The following is a 25,038-nucleotide window of genomic DNA, read 5'->3' on the forward strand; positions in this document are numbered from 1 at the left end:
GGGCTGCGGGGAGCCAGGGCAGCCTCTTCCCTCTCCCGCGGTCCCGGAGCAGGCGCGGGTTTGGCCAAGGTGAGACGGTGATGCTGAAGCCTTGGAGGGTACCCTGTACCGAAACAGCCGGGTCAGGGTAGATAAGCTCAGTCTAAGTGGTGTTTCCTTTGCGCAATAAATCAATTATAAATGTAGCACGATACAGAAAACATGTTTTCTTATCTCTTCTGGCTCACTTAGATCAGCTTTATTTAGCTAATAACCTCACGTTGGAATAATGCCTTTGTCTGCTTTAATTGCATTCCAGTCCTGTTCACAGTGCTTTGTCAATCATGAGTAAAAAAAAAAAAAAGCTTCCCTAAAATATTTAACATATTAAAAATTTTGCAGGTGTATATTTGTTTAAATATACTTTTATAGCCGTAATCTGTCCTCATTACTAAATGAAGTGCTAAATTTAGCGTAAAAGCTGTCAACATGTTCCAATCAACATGTCTTAATGACTGCCAACAAATGGAAATGAGGCTTTCATGGAAAAAAGCTGAAAAGGTACAAATGCAGAACAAGATTAGATCAACTGTTTTGATAGAAGTCCGCTGGTCACTGCATTACATCACAATTTAAATCAACCCACCGTGTTTGTGGTATTATTTTAATTGTTAATAGAAATATTGACTGGCTGTGGACGAGGCAACGCTCCTTTGGGGACCTGTTTGTGGTGTTCCCTTTCATTAACGTCTCCCCGTTAGCAACTACATGTTGAGATCTCCCAGCCAGCCATTTTTCAAACCAGTTAATGCGTGCCTTGTTAATTCCATCTAATGGAGGTTTTTAAACAAGATGTCAGACGGTGCTAAATCAAGCACCTCACCAAAGTGCGTTATTGCCTTTATCAATCAGCTTTCCATTCTTGTAAAAAGAAGATTTTCCTCTTTAATCCAGGTTTGTCTAACAAGGCCCGCTTTCATTGAAACAATGTGGACTTCCCTCTCTCTTTTTTTTCTCCCCCCCTCCTTTTTTTTTTTAATTTCAAGGTGTCCCAGAAGAATCATTCCTTTATTCTGGCCAAGATTGATGTTAGTGCGTTTCCTGCTTACCCTTGCTAAAATATCGGCTGCTATTGGCAGACTTCCAGTTCTTTCACATTCCCCCTTCACACTTTTTAATGGTTGTAGGAATTAACATTTGTGGTTTGGAATATGAGAAGTGCATTTTGAAGTGGCACCAGCTGACACCAGGTACAGTTGCGGCCCTGAATTTAAAATACTATTGATCGTTTACCAGTGAATAAGGAGTTTTCTCACTCTGCAAACTCCCAGGCAGTGCCGTAAGGGTATCCTTGGTTTGCTTTGCTTTAGCTGTCCTGACTGGCAATCAGCTTTTAGACCTGAACAAGGCTGAAGAATCTCATTCTTAGCTTAAGGAAGATGAGAAATAGCAATGACTGTCTATTTTCCAGGTGTCTCCAGTCTTTTTTTGTTTTTTTTTCCAGGTTTTAATTACAAGTGGAAGGCAGGTCTTTGAAATACAGGATGGCTACTCAACAGCTTTCACAGACTAGGCAAAAGAAAAAATCCTCTAAGGTAAAAACCTTGAAATGTGGTGGTACTGACAGTCTTGGCTCTCAGTTTTGGACGTGGCACATCCGTGCCTGGTGAGGTGGGAACACTTTCTGTTGTCTGCACTGTTCTTGCTTGGATTATTTCCAATTTAGTGAGTCCGGGAAGATACAGCATGGGGCTTTGACATGTATTTGACTAAATAAATGTAGGCTCATTAGGTGTGCACAGAGCTCTATTAGCAGGAAGAAAAGCAATGAGCTAACAGAGGAACTAAATTTAGTATACTTTCTGCTGAGATTGTTCATGTTAAAATCACACAGTGTTTAGTATTTACATTAGCTCCAGTCGTAGACATGCACCGTTTACAGCTCTGCCTTAAAATCACTCTGAAAACTAGGTCTGCGTACAGCATTGACAGGTTCAGTCTGCTGTCAGATCTCAAAAAAAGCTGTGGCAGGCAGTGAACTTCGGTACAGCCGTGAACGCCATACCAGCACTGGCACTTGTTTGACTCTGTAGAGCTAAGCTGGCAGAAAACTATACACTTTTTTTTTTTTTTAGGGGTGGCTGTCTGTTAAGTGCTAGCATTGGTGCAGTGGAAGGGGTGGGAACGTTCAGCTGTGATAAAAGGGGAGGGAATGACCACTGCAGTCTGCTTCTGAGTAAATCATGCCAGATCTAACAATAACTATCCCTAACATGTTTAATCCCACCCATGCTACACGTTACTCTTCTCTGTGTAGTATGAAGACCAGAGAAATGTTAAAATTATGTTTCTAAGTTACCTTCTTTTTCCAGCTGCTGAGAGTTGTTCCTAAATACAATCCCTGTGTTACACTAAAATGGCGCTATTTTTGGCTTTGCCCTTCTTTCTCAGGAATCAGTGGTGTTCCCCAACAAAATTGCTACTGAGCAGCAGTCTGTGGTGCTGGTGAAAAGACTTCTGGCCATCTCTGTATCCTGTATAACATACATGAGAGGGCTGTTCCCAGAGAGCTCTTACGGAACTCGCTATTTAGATGGTAACACTTTCAATTTGTGCTGAATTCTTACTTCTACTTGCTATATTTTAGCTATAATCTGCTTTACATGTTAGCTTCTGGCTGCTCATATATGTATGAGTTCAGTTTATTAGGAAGTTAGCTAACAGGCCTTCCCCAGTCTGGATGCAGACAGGGCTTCTGCATCAGATAGATAGAGAGCATAGAAGACAACCTAAAGCTATTGGCAACTCGTGGCTTTTCTCCTAGTGTTTCTTTTGGTTTATAATCATCCCTTGGCGTTGCCAGCCCCGTGAATCAGGTCTCAGAGTCAAGAGATTGACTTAAAACCCGGTAAGTTTTAAAAAATCAACTCTGATTGGTGTGTTTTATTTTCCTTTGGATTTTTGAGCCCCTGAGGTTCACATTTTCAGCTTTCCTTGCCAGATTGAAAGTAGATTTGTTTGTTTGTTTTATTGTGTTTTGGTTTTTTTTCCCTGTGAAAACTTATCTCACGTAACTGTAACCACATGCGCTTGGGAATCAGAACTTTTTTTCTTAAAAAAAGGAACTTTAAGAACCAAAGTCTTGTCGTAGGATCACAAAATTAGTGAGGCTTTGATTCATCAACGTCTTTATGTTAATTCGAGATGTGTTAGTAGGGTGTGAAATGTCTCCATGCATTCCAACCCGTTTCCGTGTTTTCACTTGCGCAGTTAGTTCTCCTGAAACATGGTCACAGGCACTTTGTGGACTTGGTTGAGGGCACAGGAAATCCCAGATTGGCTCTTGATCACCTAACCTTGAACAGCCACTAGTCATTCCAATCAAACATCAGGTCTTTCATGTGCCTTTTTGATCAAGAATGTTAACATCTGGCCTGCTGGTGCCTTTGAGGGCTTTCCAATCAACATCAGGTCTTTCATGTGCCTTTTTGATCAAGAATGTTAACATCTGGCCTGCTGGTGCCTTTGAGGGCTCCTTGGTTGAATCCTAAGGTGTTATTAATTCATCTCTTCATCTGCAGGATGGGTTTCCTCTCGCCATTCTGAATGCCTGAAAACAGAGGTAGAAGGAACTGTGTGGAAAAGCTTAACAGAAATAGTTTATTCTGAGCACAGTCATTTACTTCATATGGATGTTGGTGAAATCTGAATGCAGAAGTGAAGGTGTTGTTAGGGAATGGCGGAATAGATGGGAGTGGAGAAGAGGAGGGAGGAGAGGATGGAAGCTGCTGGTGTTTTGAAATTAAGCCATAATTCTAGCACTGTTTCTGGGAGAGCCCAGAGCATCTGCGGAAAGTCTTGACATTTGAAAATGCAGCAAATAAGCTCGTGTCGGCCCACCTGGGACTCAGTGGAAAACCAACATTTCCGCTCAGGAAGGACCTCCAGATAACGCATTTTATCCAAAAAAGGGAGGGTGGCTGGCTTAGTTTCCGTGTTTGCCCAACAGCTGTGATAAGGATTGTAACTATGTGCTAAATCTGGTTTTGCAGACCTCTGTCTAAAAGTTCTCCGAGAAGATAAAAGCTGTCTGGGATCATTGCAGATAGTCAAGTGGTAAGTGAGTAACAGCGAAACTAAGACAAGATTGTGCTGAATAGCAAGGCATCTACCCCTCGCATTCTTCTTCTTCCTGAATTTGAAAATACTGTGCCCAGTAGCGCTATCGACTATGCCAGTACAACTCCCACTGCTGCGGAGTGTGTGCTTGGCCCTCTGCGTAAGCAAGACAGAATTAGCTGACCAAGATCATGTGAGTTCAAGGTCTGTTGAAGTGTTGGCTGTAGTGAGGTCATGGTCAGGCCCCAGAGCACACACAGGCAGTGTAGGTATGGAGACAGGGTAAAGAAAATCATGAGATTGATTCTGTTGTTGTTTAGTCTTTTCTAGTTTCACTTCTATAGGGCCTCTTGTAGCTCATTTTTTTGTATGTACAGTATTTTATCTCCCTGGATGTTATGTGTCTAAGTACCCTACAACTTTCTTTAGGATGTATTTCAGAGTTGGCATGTTCCCAACAAGCAGAAAGTCTGACTTCGATGTGCTAAGGAGATACCCAGCTGCACATCCTTTGACTCGAAGAGTAAATATCTGACCATTGCTGCCTCAAATAATATTTACTACTTTGAAAAAGTCCATAGCTGTAAACTGTGCATCAGATAACAAAAAATTTACAAGACCAGACATGTCAGGCCACGTTCAGATTGAAGTTTCAGCCAACCTCTGTACACTGCCAGTGGGAAAAGAGCCACTGGAGAGCAGGCTGGGGAGCCAAAATAGAGCACTGCGCAGAGAAAACCACTCGGAGCCAGCCTTAGGCCTCGAATCCTTGCCTTTGTCAGGATTTGAGTGGGCTCCAGGCTGACAGGATATGGCCCTAGAAGTATAAACAACGCACAAATGCGGAAGGGAGGACAGCGCCTTTATGATGGTTGATCTGAAAAGGACTTCGCAAGCCCAAAATGTTGCTAGCTGTGTTGTCTTAATTCCAGAAAAAATTTAAACTTTAAACTGTATCTAATGAGTATGCGTTTACAGATCAGGAGATAAATATTGCTGGTTAGTATTAATGTGTTTTTCCCTGGCAGGATTCAAGGTTGTTTTGATGCTTTGGAGAGGCAGTATGTAAGTTTTTTCACGTTTTTTAATGGAGTTTCCTATTTCTTCATAGAGTATGGACAAAACTATCTTTCCATTCCTGCTTTATATTTTTGTAGTGATCTTGCATGCACACAACACACATTCACAGCTGTGGGATAGGGGGAAGACCCTCCCCTGAGTATATACATGTGAGATTTGGGATTTTATTCCTTGAGCCCAACTATTGGCTGCTGTTGCTCTCTAAACTTGCCTGTGCATGGTGTGTGAATTAATTTGCAGCCCGAAAGGGATTTCCCTTAGTTCTGTGTTCTACATTCGCGTTCTCTAATGTCTGGACAGAGACACTGCCAGTCAGAACTTAGATCTTGACCTCCATGCCTGTTTTCCCGAGACAGGTTATTTCGTGCTTCTGCTTTCCTTCCTCGCCCTTTTCCCTTCTTCTCATCTCCTGTAACTCTCCTAGCTTTTCTCTCGGGTTCAGAATTTATTACTTTTTTTTTGAAAGTAATAATAAGTAAGGTATATAACTGGTTCCGGGACTAGCTAGCAAGTAATCATATTCCTTGCTGATTCTCACGTAAAAACCGCTCTGCACAGGAAGAAGCACCAACTGTTGTCATCTCTGTCAGCACCGTTCATCAAACCAACTCTCATCTAGATCAGATGAAGTGGTGTTAGTTTCGGCACTGATGATCAGATGGGCTCTTACACATCAGTACCCCTGTCAACGTGCATAAGATAATTCAAAATGTTGTGAACTCAGTTTATTGATTGCTGACAGTTCTAGGTGGTATTTAGTCCTCTGCTATTTATGAGAGACATAAATTATTTGTTACTTGACAAGGATTAAGGAAAAAAATGGAGGTATTTAATGCATGTTCTAGCATTGTTTTCAAGAGTAGTCCCCACGTACGTTTTCTTGCTATAGGATAAATTAAATACCTTTGGGGAGTTTCATAGCAGAGAGCAAATATTAGTCTTCTGTAGGGATGGGTGCTCTTCTAAAAGAGTTTTAAATCGGCATAGCCTTTGGAGATCGGTTTAGAAAGAGTCCCCAGAGAGAAGTCTGAGCGTGCTGTTGTTTTCTTGGGAAACTGCAAGTAAAGCCAAGCAAACTGGCCACTAGGTGTTGCTGATGCTGTGCTATGAAGAATCTGCGTAAAGGTTTTTAACTCGCAGTCTGTCGAATGTGTCTATTCCTTCACTGTGTGTAGGCAGTTAGATTTTGATAGGTCTTTCTTTTCCTTGCCCACTAAGGTCAGATTTTGATTTTGTGTTTTGTTTTGGTTTTCCCTCCTTAGTTACACATTGCTGTCCTCGCAGTAAGTAAATGAATACAACGCGTTTTTCTTCCCCCCCCCGGCTTGAAAGAGATACGGAGTCAAGGTCGTGTCAACCCATTTGTGCCTTTTTAAGGGGAAGTCAAAATTCATGTGGTTTTTAATAGAGCAGTGACCTTTCTTAAATATGGTGAATATGAACTTCCTAGGCTGCATGGGAATATTTTTCTCAGTATGTCAGACTTCTGACTGAGGCCTTACATGCATCCTTAAACTCCTAGAAGCGCTTTCATGTGCTTCATAACATTGCTTCCTTTAAACTCTTGCCTCCACCCTCGGAAGCTGCTGTGTCTTCTCCATTCCCCCTGCAGAAGAGTCCTCCTTATTAATCTGATCCTGAAGAAAGCACACTCTGGTGGTTACATAGCAAGTCTTTTGCCCTGGTCCTTTGTAAAGCACCAAGAGCTATGCTATGCATCTATTCTGTGCATAATCTGAGTAGTTTAAATCTCAGGCATCAATAGTTGCCTGTGAGGGTTGGAATGGGAATTAACCTCATTCCTCCACAATTACACAGATGAGTGTCTTCTACCTGTCTTTGAAGTGGTAAGTATTGACTGCTGATAGAGGAAGACTGTTTCTGAGCCATTCCTTTCTCTGATCCCACGCTAAAGATAGTACAATCTCTGCTGTAAAATGAAAATATCATTGTTTAGTCACTTTTCACTGGTTCAAGTTATCCAAGGGGAGAATGCCCTCACTGTGCTTTCTTATAACAGATTTACACCAATCCCAAGGAACCGGAGGTAAGAAAGAGTCTTAATTAATCTTTGAGGCAACTGAAGGCATGGGTGAGTAGATTTGTATTCAGAGTGGACTTGTAGGCTTAAATTCTACCCTGACATAGCTGCTTGGTGACCCTGTTTCTCTTCTTCTGCCTTCACTCAAGAATGACAGCTCAGTGAGCTGGATTGTGATCAAACGCTCCTACCAGGCACTAGGCTGTGGGCCCATCTAGGGCCTCAGGCAGGGATGTTAACAGGCAACTAATGGGCATGGTGGCGATTTTGTTTTTCTTTTCTGAAGAGAAGAAATGGGAAGTTCAAAATAATTCTTTTACGAACCATCTTTTTAACAGCAGTGTTGAAGAGAGAGCTGTTTTTTTCGTGCAGAGAGGTTTAGGACACAAGACCTGGGATGTATGTGTTGTGCAGTGCCTGTACTTATCCTTTCAGTGTTCTCTGTTGTGTTTCTATTTTGTCTACATCGAGCCGGTGGAGACAGACAGGGTAGTGTGATATGTAAGCGAGGTTCTGCATCCATGCTGTCTCCACAGAGCAGATGCAGAGAACGGCTGCAGAATCTCTGCTCACCTGATTACAGTTCTGCCGTGTCGCACCTCAGCATCTGGGGAGAGAGCAAGAGTTTCGTCCGTGCCAAGGCTGGGATTTGTAAGGAAGGCTCAGAGTTAAGGGCTCAGCTGAGCTCCTACTAATCAACCTGATTGCCTCTGGAAAAAGTGAATTATAGGCATGGAATTGGACTACAATAGATCCTTTCTTCTGTGGCGAAGTAGTCTGTCCTTCCTAATTATTTTATTCTCTAAAATCATAGCAAACCCTTTCTTTTTAAATGGAAAATCATCTAGTATTTTTTTATTTCCCTCATAAAACTCTGAGACCGGTGAAATTCAGAAACTTTTGCCCATGCAGTATTGTTTGTATTTCCTAGTAGGGAGAGTCCTTCAGGCCCCTATCTCCATACAGAACTCTGGGCCTGAGTGGCACTGCCTCAGCTGTGAAGCCCCACGTTTTTCCTTTTAGTAAGGGAGGACGTACGTACGTTGTGATGGTTGGCTGGCCCCGACGCCTCATTAGAGATTTAGGCTGGGGAGTGAGGCCCACAGAGGAAGTGGAAGGAGGAAGCAGGAAGCTTGTCATTTTTTTGTGATTCTTTCAGTGCTAGGTAAGCTGTGGTCGTTAAGAAAATTTGCCAAAGCCCGTGCAAGAAATAATAGAGTTAAAGCTGTTAGCGTCTCGTTAAATTAATGCTGTGCTCTGGCATAAAGTTGTGAAAGGACACTGCTAAGTTCGGTCCACATCTTTACCCTTGTTACTGAGAGAGACCCGTTTCTTCTTTTTCCCCTCTCTTGTTAAATCTCTAGACAATGACTGAACTGTATCAATTCAAATTCAAGTACAAAAAGGAGGTGCCCCAGATGGACATCATCAGGTAGTGGTTTGGTTTTATTTCTCAGAATTACACTGTGAAAACTGCGTTCTAGAAGCATTAAGAAGAAACTGCACTTTATGATTAGAGCACGTCTGAGTCGCTAAGCAGCTGTAAATATCATCAGAGTTGAGGATAGTCACCCTACAGGATATGAACTGCCGAGCTGATGAGTAGAAATGCTGTTACGTAGCACAGTGAGGCACTTAAAGTGCGCCAGAACTGAATTAAGGGCAATTTATAGAAATGGTGCCTAATCAGGGTAGCGATGCAGAAACTGGCACCGTTGTTGAGCTTGCTGCTGTCTCAACTAATAATGAGTGTTCTTCCACTTTCACAAGACAGCCTTGTGCTTTCAAATGAAGCTTTTTCAGGTTTGATCCCTTTCACCATGATCCTGCACCCAGGATTTTTTTCCTTGGGCATTTGCATACGTGTATTCTGCTTGAGCAGTCTTGCGTGGGTGACCTGAGAGAACTTTCACTTATGATGCCCGAGTCGATGCTGCAAAATGTTTGGCAGGAAGCAGCAGCTTTTTGCATCTTTTTGGCTCTGACTGTCTGTTAGATATTTTAAAGCTGTGTTTAGTAGGCCATAATCCTGTGTAGTTTAAAATAAATACTATCAAAGGCCGTTGGCTATAACCAAAGCAAAGAAAAATAATTAACCATTTTTAGTTTGCTTCTGCAGTTGCCATTGGTGAGAGATGGATCTTTGGGCCTTGGAACCTGCCTGAACAGCAAGAGAGCTCTGCTGTCTTGTATGCTCCTCAGGAAACTCCTCCGAAACGCTCCTGTAGTGTGCCATTTGTCGCTCTTTCTCTAAACACATCCACATCATTTGTAATACGTGGCAAAGTGATTTTCTGTTGGGAAAATCTGAACGATGTCTGAGTCTGGAGTGTCCTGTTGACTGTACCCTCTGTTTCTGCTTTGAAGCTTCTGTCAGTTGTCCTTACTACACTGAGGGAAAGAGGAGACGTTTCGGATCTGAAAGATAATAGATAGCTCTTGAGTACTTCGGTTTTTTAATCAGCCTTACTCAGATCAGTCATTAGTTCCTAGAAATAACAACAGTCCCCAAATGGAAGTCAGCGTCCCTTGGTGTCCGTCCTACCGGCCAACGAGAGGCTAAGTAATCTTGCTGTTGTGTTTATATCTGCTCCATCGAAATCTCATTACTGCTCTGAGGCTTCAAAGCCCGTGGCATCAGATTCCTGGGCTCTGTTCTGTGTCCTCAGTGACTGACATTGCTATCGCAGGATCATGCGTGTACCTGCAGTCGTTAGTAAACTGACGCTCTGGCATTGATCAGAGTATTGTGTCATCTTTGCTATCAGCTCCTTCAGCTGATAAAGATGCTTTTATACACCTGCAAGGTTTATTGTCGTGTGCAAACTCTGAGTTAATCATTCCGTGAGAGATGTTTTGTGGGTCTGCATCATCATATCTGAGTGGTAAAGGGAAACTTTCTCCTAGATTGTCTCTGCCTTATTTTAGATGGATTTCGGAGGAATTCCTCGCAATTCATCCCAGTCCTTCGGAGAGGTTCAGCTCCTCAGCTTCTACCTTTTAACACACTCCTGCATCAAATCCACAATGTTATTCCCATATTGAACCCGTACTTGACCTGTTAATTCCTATGGAAGTCTCCTCTCTTTTTTTGCTTATACTCTTTCCCCTTACCATTTCTATTCCGCTAATCCCAAGACTTGTAAAGGTGACGTGTAAAGAGAAGGTAGGCCTTCTCTTAGGCCTACCTAAGTAGGCAATGCCTACTCCACCTTAGGCATTGCCAGCGTTTGTCCTCTCACTTGATGTACGTTTCTGAACATACAGGATTTAATCTAATTGCAGAGTGTGCTCAGCACAGAGTTTTGCTGTTGGCAGTTTGGAGCCTACCAAACCATACCCTGCCTCCCCTGCGATTTGGGATAATTGTGTTAGGGACCATCCGGCCTGTATAGCGTCATCCACCTGCCGGTGGTCTTCCAAAGACGTAGTGGAGGAGCTACATTTTTCTTTATGGCCCCTTCTCATTGAAAGTTAAGGAAGTTTAGGTTCCTTAGTCACGTAGTGATTCATCTAGTCCATCTTCAGCCGTCTAAAGTTAGCTGGCTGATCTAAGCTGCTCATCTCATCTACCTCGAGAAACAAACTCCTCCAGAGGGCGATTCATCCCACTTCTGTTAGACGTTTATCTCAGTCTAGACTGCTTGCTTAGACTAGCCAGCTGACATTTGGATGGGTGAAGGAGGTGAGAGGAATTCCCCTTAGTCACTTTTGAAAAATGTGCTTCTGAACTAGCTTTTCTTACATGGAATTGAAGTGAGAACATGCAATTCACTTCTCTTCAAACTGCAAAATGGACTTGAAAATAGCCCCTGTGATGAATCAGCTTTATATGGGATTCTCACCTCATTCCTCTCATTCCTGAAATTGCTTAGGTGAAAGGCACTTGTTTTATGGTCCTTTGATCCAATTTAATCATGTTCAAACAAGTGAGTCATGGCATTTGTATAATGGGGTCCATTGCCCCAGCTACAAAGTCTGTTCAAATGTAAATGCCATGCCTCTTAGTTTAGAGCTATTGTTTTGCTGATGCCACCTCATCCCTGGAGTCTGTTTCACTTCCCTGTTTATCTGGAAATTACATAAAGGCATTGTAGCTTTGTTGCTGGTGGTTTCAGACAAGTCAGTGGGTGCACTGTATTTGTAATTAGATCGTGAATATTCATGACTGAGGAAAACAAATCTGTTATTCTTCTTCCGACTGTAGCAACCAAATGAACTTTGTGAATGGGGTGCGCAGCGAGGACGTTAAACAGGCCAGCAGGCTCCTGATCCGTAAACTGTACCTGTTAATGCAAAACCTCGGGCCGCTTCCCAATGACATTACCCTGACCATGAAACTCCTCTACTACAATGATGGTAGGTGGAGAACAGGGTGTGCTGTGGGGAAAAATTCCCTTTCCACCAGTTTCTATGCTAATCATGAGCCCCTGTGAAGTAAGTAAAGCATAGAAAGGTGAAATGGTAGAAGCTGTAAACTGAGAAATGGTGTAAAACATAGTAAAGCCTTCTGACACACAGGGATGGCAGATGCTTTTTAAGAAAGGGTTGAGCATCCATGTAAGAAGTACAGCCATGCAGTGTGAAAGGAAGACATCCTTCTCCTTCACAGTTTTTGTGTTTGTTTTTTTAAGGAACAGGCATCCTGCGTTTGTCAGGTTCTGCTCCAGAAAGTTGGGCACATTAATGGTATCTCAGCATCCTAAAGTCATTATTTCTTTGAGCTCCCTAATAACATTTGCTCAGCTCATTTTTTTCGTTTGCATTCTCTCCCTTCTTCCTGATAAAAAAACCCAGAATATTTTTACTAGTTGATGTTGTTACTTGAGGCTGGTATGCGCTTGTTCTTTATAAATCAGATTAAGGAGAGATGGAACTTGATTTCTCTGACATCAGTGGGTTCTTTCTCCCTGTGTAGTAACTCCCAAAGATTACCAGCCCCCGGGCTTTAAGGAAGATGGCAGCTCTGGCGACCTGTTGTTTGATGGCGATCCTGTCAACCTGAGAGTAGGGTCAGTCTCCACTGGGTTCCACCTCATGAAAGTGAGAGTGACAACTGAAAAGAAAAGAATGGGGAGAGTTGAAAGCAACCTGATCCAGAAGACTGGCCCTACTGAGATCTCCCATCAAGGGTTAGACTGTGATGAAGAGGAAGAGGAGGGGAGCACAAAGGTATAGAAACAGCTCTGTTCGGTTCTCGCTGAAGGAATGGAGTTTATCTCGCAAAACGCTCCTTAAAAAAACCATTTTCTCAGAATTCTAGTTTAATAAGGGTTTCAGCTTGTGTAGGGCAGCAGCGCTACAGCAGGTTGAACACTGAGGCTGGAAGTCCATAGACATAAAGTGAATTTCATTCCGGCATATCCACTGACTTACTGAGTGCAGTATGTTCTCCCAGAAGAGGGCAGTGATTGTACAGAGACACACAGCACATGTGTGTGCACACACACAGCACATGCGTGTGCACGCACACGCACACATGCACACTTATACGCAGAGATGCACAAAATGGAGCAAACTGCAAAGAGCTTTGCATTTCCACTTGGCGTTTCTCAGGACTAAGCCACGTTCCACTGTGTAGTCAGGTGGGATTCCTTCCACTTACCTCTAGCCATCTAAAAGTCGTGTGTCGTGCCTAATTTCTCTAGGCCCCCCCCCCCGTGCTTAGTGGAGGAGGAGGCATCTTTAGCAGGGAATTCAGATAATTTCCTTAGACACCAAGGTAGGCTGGAATGAATGGTCCTCTGGTGGTGCCTCTCCAAAATGACAGAAGAGGCAGCCTTGACTGGTAGCTCAGACTTGACGGTTTAATTTTAGGTGGTCGGTGCCAGGGAATAAACCCCAGCATAACTAACTCATGAAGATAGGAAGCCGTTTAGGTCGGAATTCTGTTTTTCCTTAGAAAATTTCTCCCTTGAAAGACCCGTAGGCTTGGGAGAAGGAAAGCCTGGACACTGAGGAGCTGTGAAAATCTCATCCCTATTAGTGCTGGGTTTATGGATTTACCACCTTGGCATATTTTTTAGGCTATGCTATTAAGACAAAGCATCATTTGCTTTACAGAATCACCCTCTCCCTGTCAGAGCAGATTCAAGTGAGCGTGGAGAGGACAAAAGTGACACCCATCCAGGCTGGAAAACGGAAGCATCTTCTTTTTACCTTCAAGATACAGGTAAATGCCCAGTTTCAAAACTGAAGGAGCTTGTGCTCATGACTGTATCCTAGCATAATATTCAGGTTTTCTCACTTACTGTTTGTCAGGCTGTTTGAATTTTGTGTCAGATGAGATTGAACTATAATAAAGGGCTTGTTTTATGTGCTTGGTTTGTTAGCAGAAACATTCAATTTTTAATCAGTATCTTCCCACCTCTTTCTCTCAGCAGTTTTTTTTAGATATGGAGGAAATGCACAGTTCATCAATACCGAGTTGCATTATCCACATTTTCCCCAAAGCTCTTTTCCTTTAGCTGTTACAGTTTGATTTTGCTAATGACTTCCATATGTGAAAACATACATGAAAGTACAGGAAAAAAGCCTTTTCTCGCACTTCAATCCACCTAGCATCTGATATACCATGCTGCATTTGACCTTTGAGGCTCTCGGATATAGCCTGTGGAACAATACCATCTAGTGACAAAATGGTAAATAGCATTCCTGAGATCCCCAAGCAGTGGAATAAAGAAGCTTGGCTGCCTATGAAGTCACCTTTTCAGGTCTTTCTACTGCAGATTCTCCAATGACTAATAAGGGGTGAACTCATACTGCCACCTTTTCCACTGTGGGGATATTAACAGGATCTTCCTCCTCTAACCAGTTGCCTGTTTTCATGAAACTGAGGCGCTTTGGGACCCCCCATCAAATTTTATTGAAACTGTCTAATAAGGTCAATTGAGAGGGGACAGCTCCCCTCCTTCCCCATACACACACCCGCTTGGATAGAGCACATGCAGGCATAAGCTTTGTTTCCTTAGGAAACCAGGTTTCCTGAGTTTAAGTGGGGTTTAAGTTTCATTGATAGGAGCTGCTGCAAGTTGATGTGTTGCACGTTCAGATGACACTTTATTCTGAAATCTCTGTTTCTAGGAATAAACTGCCAGTGTTGGCAGGGCCTGAGAGCAAAGGTTACACAATTTCAGATCAGGCATGGGATTTTGCTACAGTGGTTTAATCAGGCTTCTGCATTTTTTTTTTTCCAATTAAATGTAGGGTTTTAACTTCAGAGCTAGTTTTGATTTGATGTTTGGATTGTAGGTGGAAGGAAGAAGATGGAAATAAAGGAGACGGGCAGGATGCCTCGCTCAAGGGCATCTCAGCAGGTGAGGAAATTTTAGCGGCTCTAAGATACGCCAGGCAAGGTGGAATTCATTGCCACGGAACATTATGTCATCTAGGATGGCACAAGATTCAACTAACATTAGTGGATTTATTGTGCAGTATCAAAATGCATAGAGGCTACAAAGTATTATGGCATAGGGATATAAGCGTGAACTGGAAGCATTTAGGAAGAAACTTTCCATGGTCGGCTTATTTCACACATCCAGTGCAAGAATTTTGTACTGTTCTCTGGAGCTGGCACTTGTGAATTACACACGCAGACTAACCATATCAGTGTCCCAACCAGGCTGGTTTACCTGTGTGTGTGTTTTTGGATTAAGGTTCTGAAATCACCATCCTGTTTTAGGTTTGAAGAGTGTGTTTGTCTGTTGCCTGACATGGTCTTCACCTCTCCTTTCTTGCTTCCAGACTATCTTTACATGTGAGTCACAGGTACTTACTGGATCCTATCCCTTTTTGGCTACCTCTCTAGGATAGGAGGAATTATCCCTGGAGGTGCTGATCTCTTTTTCAGTGGTTGTTGGGGCAACCCAAAGAACTCGGGTAGACCAGACATGTAATTTTAGATAAGTAAAGTTATGTGAAATTAATTCCATCCTGAAGGCTGCCCAGGCCAAACCCTGAGTCAGAATCAGAGCTCGAATTCATGGGCTTGTGCAGAGGTTTTTTTCAGTGACAGGGCAAATCTCTGAATACCACCCGACTTGTCTCTTGATCCTCCTCCCATTCAAATTAGTTGAAAATCGTGTGAGCTTGCATGTTCAGAAACTGAATCTTTACAGGATAAGTTAATGAGAGTAGGAAATTGCTACTAAAATTTTCCCCGCCTCTGTTGAAAAGAATCCCGGGGTGTCTAACCCAGACAGCAACTGGAGACTACAACTTAACGTGTCATTCAAAAGGCATCTGTGAAGTATTTGCCTTGACTCTGGATCTTAGAAATGAACTTCTGTGCCTAGGCTGGTATTTTTCAAACTTTAACCACATTTTTTTTTGTGTCACATCCTCCAGTTTCCTTCTGATCATTGTTTATTCTGTCGTCTCTGTGAAAACAGGAGCCTTTTTTGTTTGTAACTCATGGTTGTCCCACTGATTCATGCTCTGACATTCTTTCGGGTCTGTCACGATTGTAAGCAGAGCACCAGACACCTCTGTCTTGCAGCATGTGAATTTCATTAGAATACGGTAGCAATAGTGAGAGTGTCTGGAGGTGGTGGAAACAGCGTTAGTTGCTGAAAAATGGAAGAATCACTTTATCCATTGTATGTGTCCAAAGACTTAAAAAAAAAAAATCCCAAGCCCTCTGCCTGTTAGATTCTGCATGGCAGAGGGGATTTTTAATGTGTTCTTTGATACTGTTTTTTAAACCATCATAGCTTAAAAGTTGGCTAATATTTCAGTCAGTTTAGGGAAAAACAAAGTCAAGTCACTAGTTAAAAAGTGCAGATCATCATTGTAAGGCCAGTGCTAATAAAAATCTGACACTCTTTTCCATGTGAGAGGGACTTTCCCTTCTTTTCTGAGGGAAGTGGTTAAAACAAATAACCATTGTGTATTCCACTTGAATCAGGAAGCCAAACTGGTGAGTGAAGTTTGTCTTAAAAAATGAGGACAAGCTTGGGTGGATGGGAAGTCTGAGTTAGGTATTATCTAACAGGGTCAAGTATAGGTAAGATGGGTAGAAGTAGTCCTGTTGGGGTGTGAATGCAAACACCTTGTTGCTATCCAGACTACTGCACAGTCAAGTAATAGCATTTTCCAACTGTCAAGTGTGTTCAGAGAAGCTCTTTGCTTTAAGGAGCTATAAGGTCTCCAAAGTGACTTGTTTTCTCCTGGATTTTGGAATTTAATCAGCTTGGTGTGTGAGGGGCCCTGGGAACAACCTAGCTTGAGCCACGGAGGTCTCCCTTCATTGGGGCAGGTATGAGCCCTTAGGCTTGCGCTGCTAAGTGTGTGACTTTGAGTGTTAGGTTTCCACCAGAAGAAGATCCCCTTGAACTAACTCGCCGAACGATCGCTGACATACCAGCACTACCGCAAGGGAGCAGGCAAGACCGGAATGGGCAAAGAGGGTCCGGGAGGGACACCTGCCCTTCTGGTGGCAGCGCAGTGTTAGCTGTTCAGCTGTCCGTGGAGCAGCACCTCGGGGACTTGGGTTTAAAGGTGCTCTCTGTACAGTTAAACATTCAGGCCAAGATTTTCAGACCTAACTAAAACAATTTGGAGTGTCCCAGAATTTGGTATTTGTACAAGGATTTGATACTCAAGAAGTGCTGAGTTCAAAAATGGTACCCACAGTCACAAGTTGCTTTTGGAAATGTGGACGAGCCCATTGCTGCTCTTTATCTGAAGTGCACTGCTGTATTCTTTCTGGTTCCCTGGTTATCAAAAATAAAAACTCTGCTGTTGGAACTGAGTTTATTGGTCATTATCTTCCTGACCTACAGCTCTTCAGGAAAACCAGGAATGAAAGTATTAAAGGCTTATTTTTATCTAATGGACATGGGAGAGGCAAAGGATGCAGATCTGCCAAACGAGAAGCAGCTATTCCTGTCCAGTTAGAACTGTAACTGGCCTTTAGTAATGGCCATGGAGAGTCTCTGACAGAAGCTTTTCAGATTGGGGAAAAATTTACATGTACTCAACTTGCTTGTTATCTGCAATCTCATGATTGATGATACTTAGGATCAAATGAGAGATTGCCCTTTCCCAGCAAAGCATCTCTGTACTTAATCATCCAGAGTTAGACACCAGCATGTAAATTAGCCTACCTCTGCTGACTTCAGGAAAGTTTTTCTGATTGCATCAGCCAAGGATTTGGCCCCGTGTGCTATCTTTATGCGTCTTGCTACTTTCCACTGGCATTCGAGAAGTTGTGAAGAGTTGGGTAAAATAGGGAATTGCTGCCCATTGATTTAGCTTATAGAAATCTGCTGATGAGAATGGGGCCCTGCACTGAACTTAAGATAACTTCTTGAATTCTTCAGCATACTCCTTCATCCTTTTGTGAATCCTTTAATGTTCTTGTCCTGCAAACTGATTTTGTCTTCACGTAAGCAAACATGTTGCAGTGGAATGAGTTTGGAATGAAACAGAACTAGAAGATGAGTAAAATCTGACCATGTGGACGCCTCTGCAGGCTTTTATCTCCCATCAGGAAGCTGTGGGCTGAAGTTCTGGGGTGGTCCTTAGAGCACAGTCTCACTGCACAGTGAAGCAGCCGTGCAGAGAGCCCTGAATTGCCCCTGACCGAGCCTGTGCCAGAGCTAGAAATGGTGTGGCTGTATCAGCACAGCACAAGTCAGTTCTGCCTCCCAAGTTTCTGGCTTCATTAGCTAGGGCCAGACACTGCTTATGCTGCTAGACTGGCCATGCTTATGCTCCTAGACTGCTGTGGGACATGAGGAAGCGTGTTGACACTTGGCCTTGCGTGGACATAATCAGTTTGGATCAGTGATAGCTCAGGGGTCTCTGTACTGTGATTCACTGCCTGCTGTAGGCATACTCCTGCCATGCGGATTAGCTCTCTTAACTGGAGCTGTCTGAAAGTTAGATGTCTAGGGAGAGATTCATACCTAAATGTTGTAAATCAGTGCTGTTTTAGACCTCAGAGGATAGCCGGTCTGGCCTCCAGCTGCTGCTCCCATGCAGAAGACTTGGCTACCTGGCCACATCCTCTTTCTCCGAGGGACTGTGTCAGCGATGGAAGCCAGTGTGAACAGTCTTTCATGGATGTCACATTGCGAGTAATATCTGTTGTGTTTGCCAGCGGTCAGTGTCCTGTTGGTGCCCAGGGCCCTGGTCACCCTGATGGAGATTCTTGTGCCTTTGCTGAGCTTCCGTGTTGTAGGCAGCTTCTGTCTGAAAGTGAAGGTCAGCGCAAGTGGATCCAGTTGCAGAATAACAGCTTGGAGATCAAGACCTTTGTTGTCTGATTTTTCCCAGACAAACCACTTCTAAAATTGCCACGACAGAAAGCAGTTGAAGGGTGAAGCCTGCCATTTGCAGAGCAATAGGAAAGCATTTTTCTGTGGCAATGTCATTATCTTGAACTTCTGCAGAAAAGAAAAAAAAAAGAAAGGTTTATCTCTAACTGTCTATCAAGAGAGCTGTATCTGATGAGAAGTTCCCAGAACATTTTCTCCTCCAAACCAGCTGAGGCTACACAGACCCAAACAATGAAGAGAGAAAGATTCAGAGATGAGCTTGCCTCTCTCCTTCCTGTGAGCTCAGGCCATTCTGGGAGGAGTGAGACAGGGAGGTCAGGAAATTCCTGGCTTCTCTCAATTCACGTCAGATCCTTAGCTGTATCTTGGGGCCATTCATCCCTTGCATGAGTTATCCCTGTCTAGTGTGCAGGAAACAGTTTCCTAGTGATCTCTTCATTCAGAGGTGAGGCCCATCACCCCACAGATCCGGGGAGATTTAACCCTTGCGCCCTCAGATTCCCTGACAGCTACCCAGGGACATCCGCGGGAAGACGTGGAGCTTCCGTGCTGGCTGCCTTTACATATGTTCATAACGTACATGCTAGCAACCAGACCGTCTAAAGAAATCTGCATAAATTAAGGTTGGGCAGGTCTAATATCACGAGGGACTAAGTTGGGTAGCAGCCTAATAGGCAGAAGGAGTATCCGTTGCTTTTCACCTCCTCGGTTACAATGCTGTAATCTTACGGGGGAAGGCTTCTGGTTTTGGGAGGCGTATTAGATTGTGATCCGGCAATCAGAATGGCCGGCACGGCAGTGTACATTGTGATTGAGGGCCCCGGAAGAGATTATAAGGATAGAGATGGATAAATTTTTTTTCAACAGGTATTTTTGAAGAATTTTTTTTTTTTACACTCTGGAAAAATCTGTTCATTAGGCCTTTAAATGCTACAAGATACATGAGGTATAGAGTAGGCCTGTATTGAGGGGCCGGAAGAGATTATAAGGATAGAGATGGATAAATTTTTTTTCAACAGGTATTTTTGAAGAATTTTTTTTTTTTACACTCTGGAAAAATCTGTTCATTAGGCCTTTAAATGCTACAAGATACATGAGGTATAGAGTAGGCCTGTGAGACTTCAAGTTCGTGAAAAAGAAATTGCGTTGGATGTCAAAGATTTTAACAGTGAGCTATGGAAAAGGAAGAGGACTTGTGGTAGTCAGTGATGCGTTGGCATGGCTTCCTGGGGACAAAAATGTGGCAAGTTTCCACAGAAGCACCACAGTGAGTGTCTTTCATTCTTCCACCTGCGTAAATTGGCTTTCATGCTAACCAGCATGATTCTCCTCCACTTGTACAGATGAAAATCAGGATTAATTCCACTGCCAGTGCAATCGCTTTACTGGAAACTGATACGAGACCGGTGCTGAGCCCCGCGTCGAGTGTTTAACCACTGTGCTGCCTTCGCTGCATCACTGAGCTCAGAGGGGACAACTGGAGATCGTCACGTCCAACCTATCTGCTCAAAGCAGGGTGAAGTGGAGCAGGTTTCTCAGGACCTTGTCCAGTCAGGTGTTGAATATCTCCAAGGATGGAGACTCCACAACCTCTCTGGACAACTTGTGCCAGTATTTGATCGCCCTCACAGCAAAAAAAAGTTTGTCCTTATGTTTAATGGAATTTCCTGTATTTCAGTGTGTGTCCATTTCCTCTTGTCCTTTCAGTGGACACCATGACGTACCTTGTGAACCTTGATTTTTGCTGTGCTTGGAGAGCAGGGAGCAGCCAACGGTCAGTGAGTAGAGGGGAATTACTGCCTTCAACCAGAGAGAAATGGCCGTTCACCAGGGATGCCTCAGGCCTTAGGGGATCAATTTAAAGAGTCACTGGCTTGATTTTTGAAAGCGGCAAGCATTTGCTGTGCTATCGAGTCAATGTTAGCTGCAGCTGAAATCACAGGATACATCAGGCACTGGCTCTCTCTGATTAAAGTTTCCTGATGATGATAGATGCCCCCTGACACCTGAGGATCATTTTGCCTCATTTCAGCAGTTAAGTCTTGTATCTCGGTCCTTATTCTTCTGGCTCGCTTGATAGAACTGGACTTCTTTTGACATTAATGTGCTTCTGAATTTGTCAGGATAGTTACAAGGTACCAAACTAAACACTCCGTGTCCCTGACAAAGGGAACTCTTCTGAGGGCATAAAATTTGCCAAGTGCCAAATCTCAGCATGGGGCAGGCCAGGGACAAAGAGGGACACAGTTGAATGCTCTTGTGCAATTTTAGCTTTCCTACATAGGATGCCTTGGGAAGCAAAACACATGTCAGAAGAGCTGTAAATTTGCTTCGATTTATGCTGGGAATTTTTGGCTGGAATACGTGGGGACACTGGGGATTGAAAATTGCAGAGCACAAAACTAGGTCCTGATTTTGTCTATCTAAGAATAGCAGTGTAGCTGTGGTCTGCTCATTCTGTTTCATCCACCAGTCTGCCTTGGGAAGGCTTTAATCTAAGTCTAATCTATTTTTAGCCTGATATCTTCTCCAGACAATGTGCAGCTGTCCTGTTAGTTTTATGCCAGAAATTAGTAACACTTGTATGATTCACAAGTTAGCTGTATTTTTACAGAAAAATTTTGCGGCAACATACTACTTTTTTACACGTAGTGCAGTATTGTAAAACAGGAGATTCAAACTCACTGTGTCTTCATGGTATGACCTAGACCCAGAACTACACCTCGGACTCAGGAGGTCATGGGTCCGTTCCTGTCTTTGCTACTTGATCGGGACTTGTCCCACCTGTCCTGTTGTCAGCACGGTCCCTTTGCAGGGTAAGCGTGCGAGGGCCTGGGCCTTGTCCTACGTGCTTTTATAGCACCTGGCTCATCCGTGGAGCCGAGGGCCTGTAGTGGTTGTGTAAGACAAAAAAACCAACATTCACACAGCGCAAGCTCTCCCATCAGTTATTCTAAATCAAGCATCCCAGTACATGGGAAAAATTAGAATTAATCAACCGCTGGAGGCTTTGATTGTATGTTTAGTCAATGGGAGGGATTTCCTGCTTTTCACCACACTATTTGAGAGGTTTACCTTCTGGTTGAAGTCAAATAAACTTACGTAGGATCTGACTTAATCCCATTTAAAGCAACATTTCTGGGGAAGAACCTTGAGTGTTTGGCTAAGGATGGGACCTGGAAGTTGGACTTGGGGTCTGTTCCTGGCTCCGAGTTCCTACGTGAACTTGTAGCTGGGCAGGGGCAGGACAGGACATGTTGGCTTTGGTGAAATACCTCACACAGCTGACATCTTATTCATTCAATAGATGAATAGTGCCTGTCTAGAGCACTTGATGGCTTGCATAGATGTTTTTACTCTTCTCATCTCAGGTTCCTGTTAGGAGGTCATGCTGCCTGTGGTAAAGGGGAGGAAAACTGGGGGAGAGTTGCAGTGGACTCTGCGTGAGCAGCTGCTTGTGGCTATTTCTCCCACCTCAAAAGTATCCCATCCATGCAGAAAATTTAGGAGGAATAGCAAAGGGGTAAAAACTTTACTGAGTAGTTGCCTGTGCTGCAGAAGGTCCATTCCTCAATAGAGGAAATAAAAGCACCAACTCTAGCTGATGCTCTCTTTATGCGGTTTAGACTGAAATAGGAGGAGAGCTGCCTTATTCAGGTGACTGGGGGCCAGGAGACTGGGGTTCATCGCTTTGCTTTATTGTGTGGCCAGCAGGACAGGGTACAAACCCTGCAGCTGTGTTAGCACTGGAGAGTTTTTGGATGCAGTGTTTCCCCCCTCTGGGCCCTTTACTTCAAAAAAGGAAGCAGACAGGTTAAAACGATGCCAGGGAAAAATAGGAGAGCTGCCTTATTCAGGTGACTGGGGGCCAGGAGACTGGGGTTCATCGCTTTGCTTTATTGTGTGGCCAGCAGGACAGGGTACAAACCCTGCAGCTGTGTTAGCACTGGAGAGTTTTTGGATGCAGTGTTTCCCCCCTCTGGGCCCTTTACTTCAAAAAAGGAAGCAGACAGGTTAAAACGATGCCAGGGAGAGGAAAGTAAATAACTGCCTAAAATGCCAGTTTGAGCAGCTGGATATCGGGTCAGGAGCTGTAACACAGAGACCCACTCATCACTCTTTCCTCAAGCAAATATGCCTTGGGCAGCGTTGGAAGTTTTGTCAGCCCTGAGTGTGCAGGGTGAAGAGGAACCTGCCCGTCCCACTTCGGCAGATTCTTGTTTTCTCTGTTTTTATGGAAAGGAAATTGTACTTTCTGCATTAAGCAATATTGTGTTGCTCATAATGAAGAGGAGGGAAGAGGGGAAGAAAAACAATTTGAAACACGATAGAGAGGCGAAGTGAGGTTGTTTCAAACTGTTTTGCTGTTAATCCATAATCGGAGTTATTTCACACATTAGAAAGACCATTGCTATGTAGAGATTACTGAAGCCTCATACCAAGGTCAGATAGAAAGAAAGCCTTGATGACGCGAGTGGTGAATTCTGTAATGACCACATCTTGTAATCGGGAGACCTTGTGCTTGTCTCCAGGATGCATTCTGGAATAGCTCTTTATTAACTCCTTGTGTTTATCCTGCTTCAGTTATGGGATTCCTCATGTTTTACGGTGGAACTGGAGTAAGGTACTCCTGTTTTGGAGCAGGAACTCGGTTAGCACTCTTTTCCTTCTTCATTCACCTTGCTCTCATCCAGATGAACTTTCTTTTGGAGGCAAAGCTGAAGCGGTGTGCTGTGGTGCGTCCCTTCAGCTCAGTTCCAGTGGGAGCAAGAGAGGTTACATTGCCAGACTGTGTGCTTTGTCCCTTCTGGGTGGGCAACAACACACATTACTCTCTGCAGCTCCAGATTATTATTGTAAAAATGCAAATATGTTATGTGATAACGAGAATAAGTGAGTTTTTGTCACTTGGCACAGCTGACACTTCAACTGTTGTTCTGGCTGTCCGTCTCTCTGTGGTCTGTCTGAATTGCCTGTACCATTGACCCATTTATATTCTAACATATATTTATCCGTGTTTTTAAACCTTTTGGTTTGTAGGCCCCTGAATATTTTTGAGGGAGGTTTGTGTCTTTCTAGAGGGAAGTTAAGCCTCTTGGAAAAAAGCTTGCTTTGCTTAGTTATTTTTCACAGACTCACAGTTAGTCTTTGAAGTCTGAGATCAACCAACTTGTGTTGAATTTCCCTGATGTACAAATAGAGGTACTGTATGTCTCCTCCTGAAAGGCTGTTTCCAGTGACCACAAATTTGATGTGTGCCCTCCTTCTTTTACATACTTTTATGGTTATCTGAGGTTGGTGAAAAAGGCTATGCCCTATAAGCTATTATATTTCATGGCTATGGTAAGGCTATGCCCTATAAGCTATTATATTTCTCGAAGGTCTCCTTGCTCCTCATGTTTTCTTTCGGCAGCGGGGAGATGGGTACTGTTCCTTGTGCCACCAAAACCATTCTCTGCCCTGAAGCTGAACCTGTTGCTTTCACAAATCTTACAGTCCCAATTCCATCCAGTATTCCAATTTTGATTCCTTGCCTAATTGCTTTTCTGGAGGACAGGATCACACTGAACAAACCCAGGAGGATCCAGGAAAACACACTGTAGTTTTGGAAGTTGTATTTCTTGACTCACCTAGCAGGAGCCTGTACTGTGACAGTGATCGCTGTTTCTGATGGTTCTTACAGATAGACTGCCTGAACCTTGCATTTAGCCAGGAAGAGGTAATAGGACCCAAGAAGAAAAGGAAAGTCAGTGAACCAGACAAGCTGCTTCTGGAAGGCAGGAAATGATGTTCATTCTGACACACAATACATTTTGGAAGGTGTGAGTTTGCATTGTCATCTGACTAGTAAAGACGTTTACTCTCTTCCAATATTTAACTCTTCCACATACCGCATGTATTTCTGCATGTTTATTTGTCTAGTATAAACTTTGGGTTGTGAAGAGATAGCAAGCACCATAATTGTCATGACAATGTCGACCAACAGCACTTGTTTGATGTTCTAAAGTTGAGGATTTATGATTCCATGTGAATGGTGTCTGTGTGCTTCTTTCTCTCTGTCTCTCTCTCTCACAGCCCCCCACCCCCCTCACTGGCTAAATTTCCTCCTCTGTGGCTGGACTGTCCTTTGCCAATATGTCATCAATATTTAATGGCACTAGTTCAAGATGAACTCTCTGAGGTGTCAATGCCATCAACCAACAAGTCTCATGACTCACTAGATTGTGCTTAACTTCATCCTATCTACTGCTTCCGGAGCATAGATTTTTTTTTTTCCAAAGAAAGGTTTTTATCTGTATTGAATACAGAGATAAAGTAATCTATACACATTTTCTGCTGGTGCTGGATGGGTTTTTTTCTGACTCTGCAAGTAGTGTTGCTATGACTATATTATCAGCTTATTTCTAAAACAGCAACCCACCATGTGCCAAGGGGCTTAGACAGTTGTGTGATATAAATTGTGTTGAAATACACCACATTTAAAACCTAACTTTAATAAAGGTACCTTGTGGTTGCAAATACAGGTAAGGAGAACAA

The 25,038-nt window shown here is 43.4% G+C and overlaps 1 protein-coding gene across 1 annotated transcript; it reads left to right on the plus strand.

The window, feature by feature from the left end:
• The first annotated feature begins 1,483 nt into the window (after positions 1-1,483).
• HORMAD2 (HORMA domain containing 2) lies at positions 1,484-24,441 on the plus strand. Its single transcript, XM_009276359.2, has 12 exons — positions 1,484-1,574; positions 2,431-2,575; positions 4,032-4,095; positions 5,127-5,163; positions 6,441-6,461; positions 7,199-7,225; positions 8,584-8,651; positions 11,427-11,578; positions 12,138-12,391; positions 13,283-13,391; positions 14,471-14,535; positions 24,185-24,441. Exons 1-12 carry the CDS (start codon positions 1,524-1,526, stop codon positions 24,287-24,289), a joined length of 1,098 nt encoding a protein of 365 aa, XP_009274634.1. The 5' UTR covers positions 1,484-1,523; the 3' UTR covers positions 24,290-24,441.
• Positions 24,442-25,038: the final 597 nt, after the last annotated feature.

Source organism: Aptenodytes forsteri, unplaced genomic scaffold (assembly GCF_000699145.1).
Source record: "Aptenodytes forsteri isolate BGI_AS27 unplaced genomic scaffold, ASM69914v1 Scaffold129, whole genome shotgun sequence".
Classification (NCBI taxonomy): domain Eukaryota; kingdom Metazoa; phylum Chordata; class Aves; order Sphenisciformes; family Spheniscidae; genus Aptenodytes; species Aptenodytes forsteri.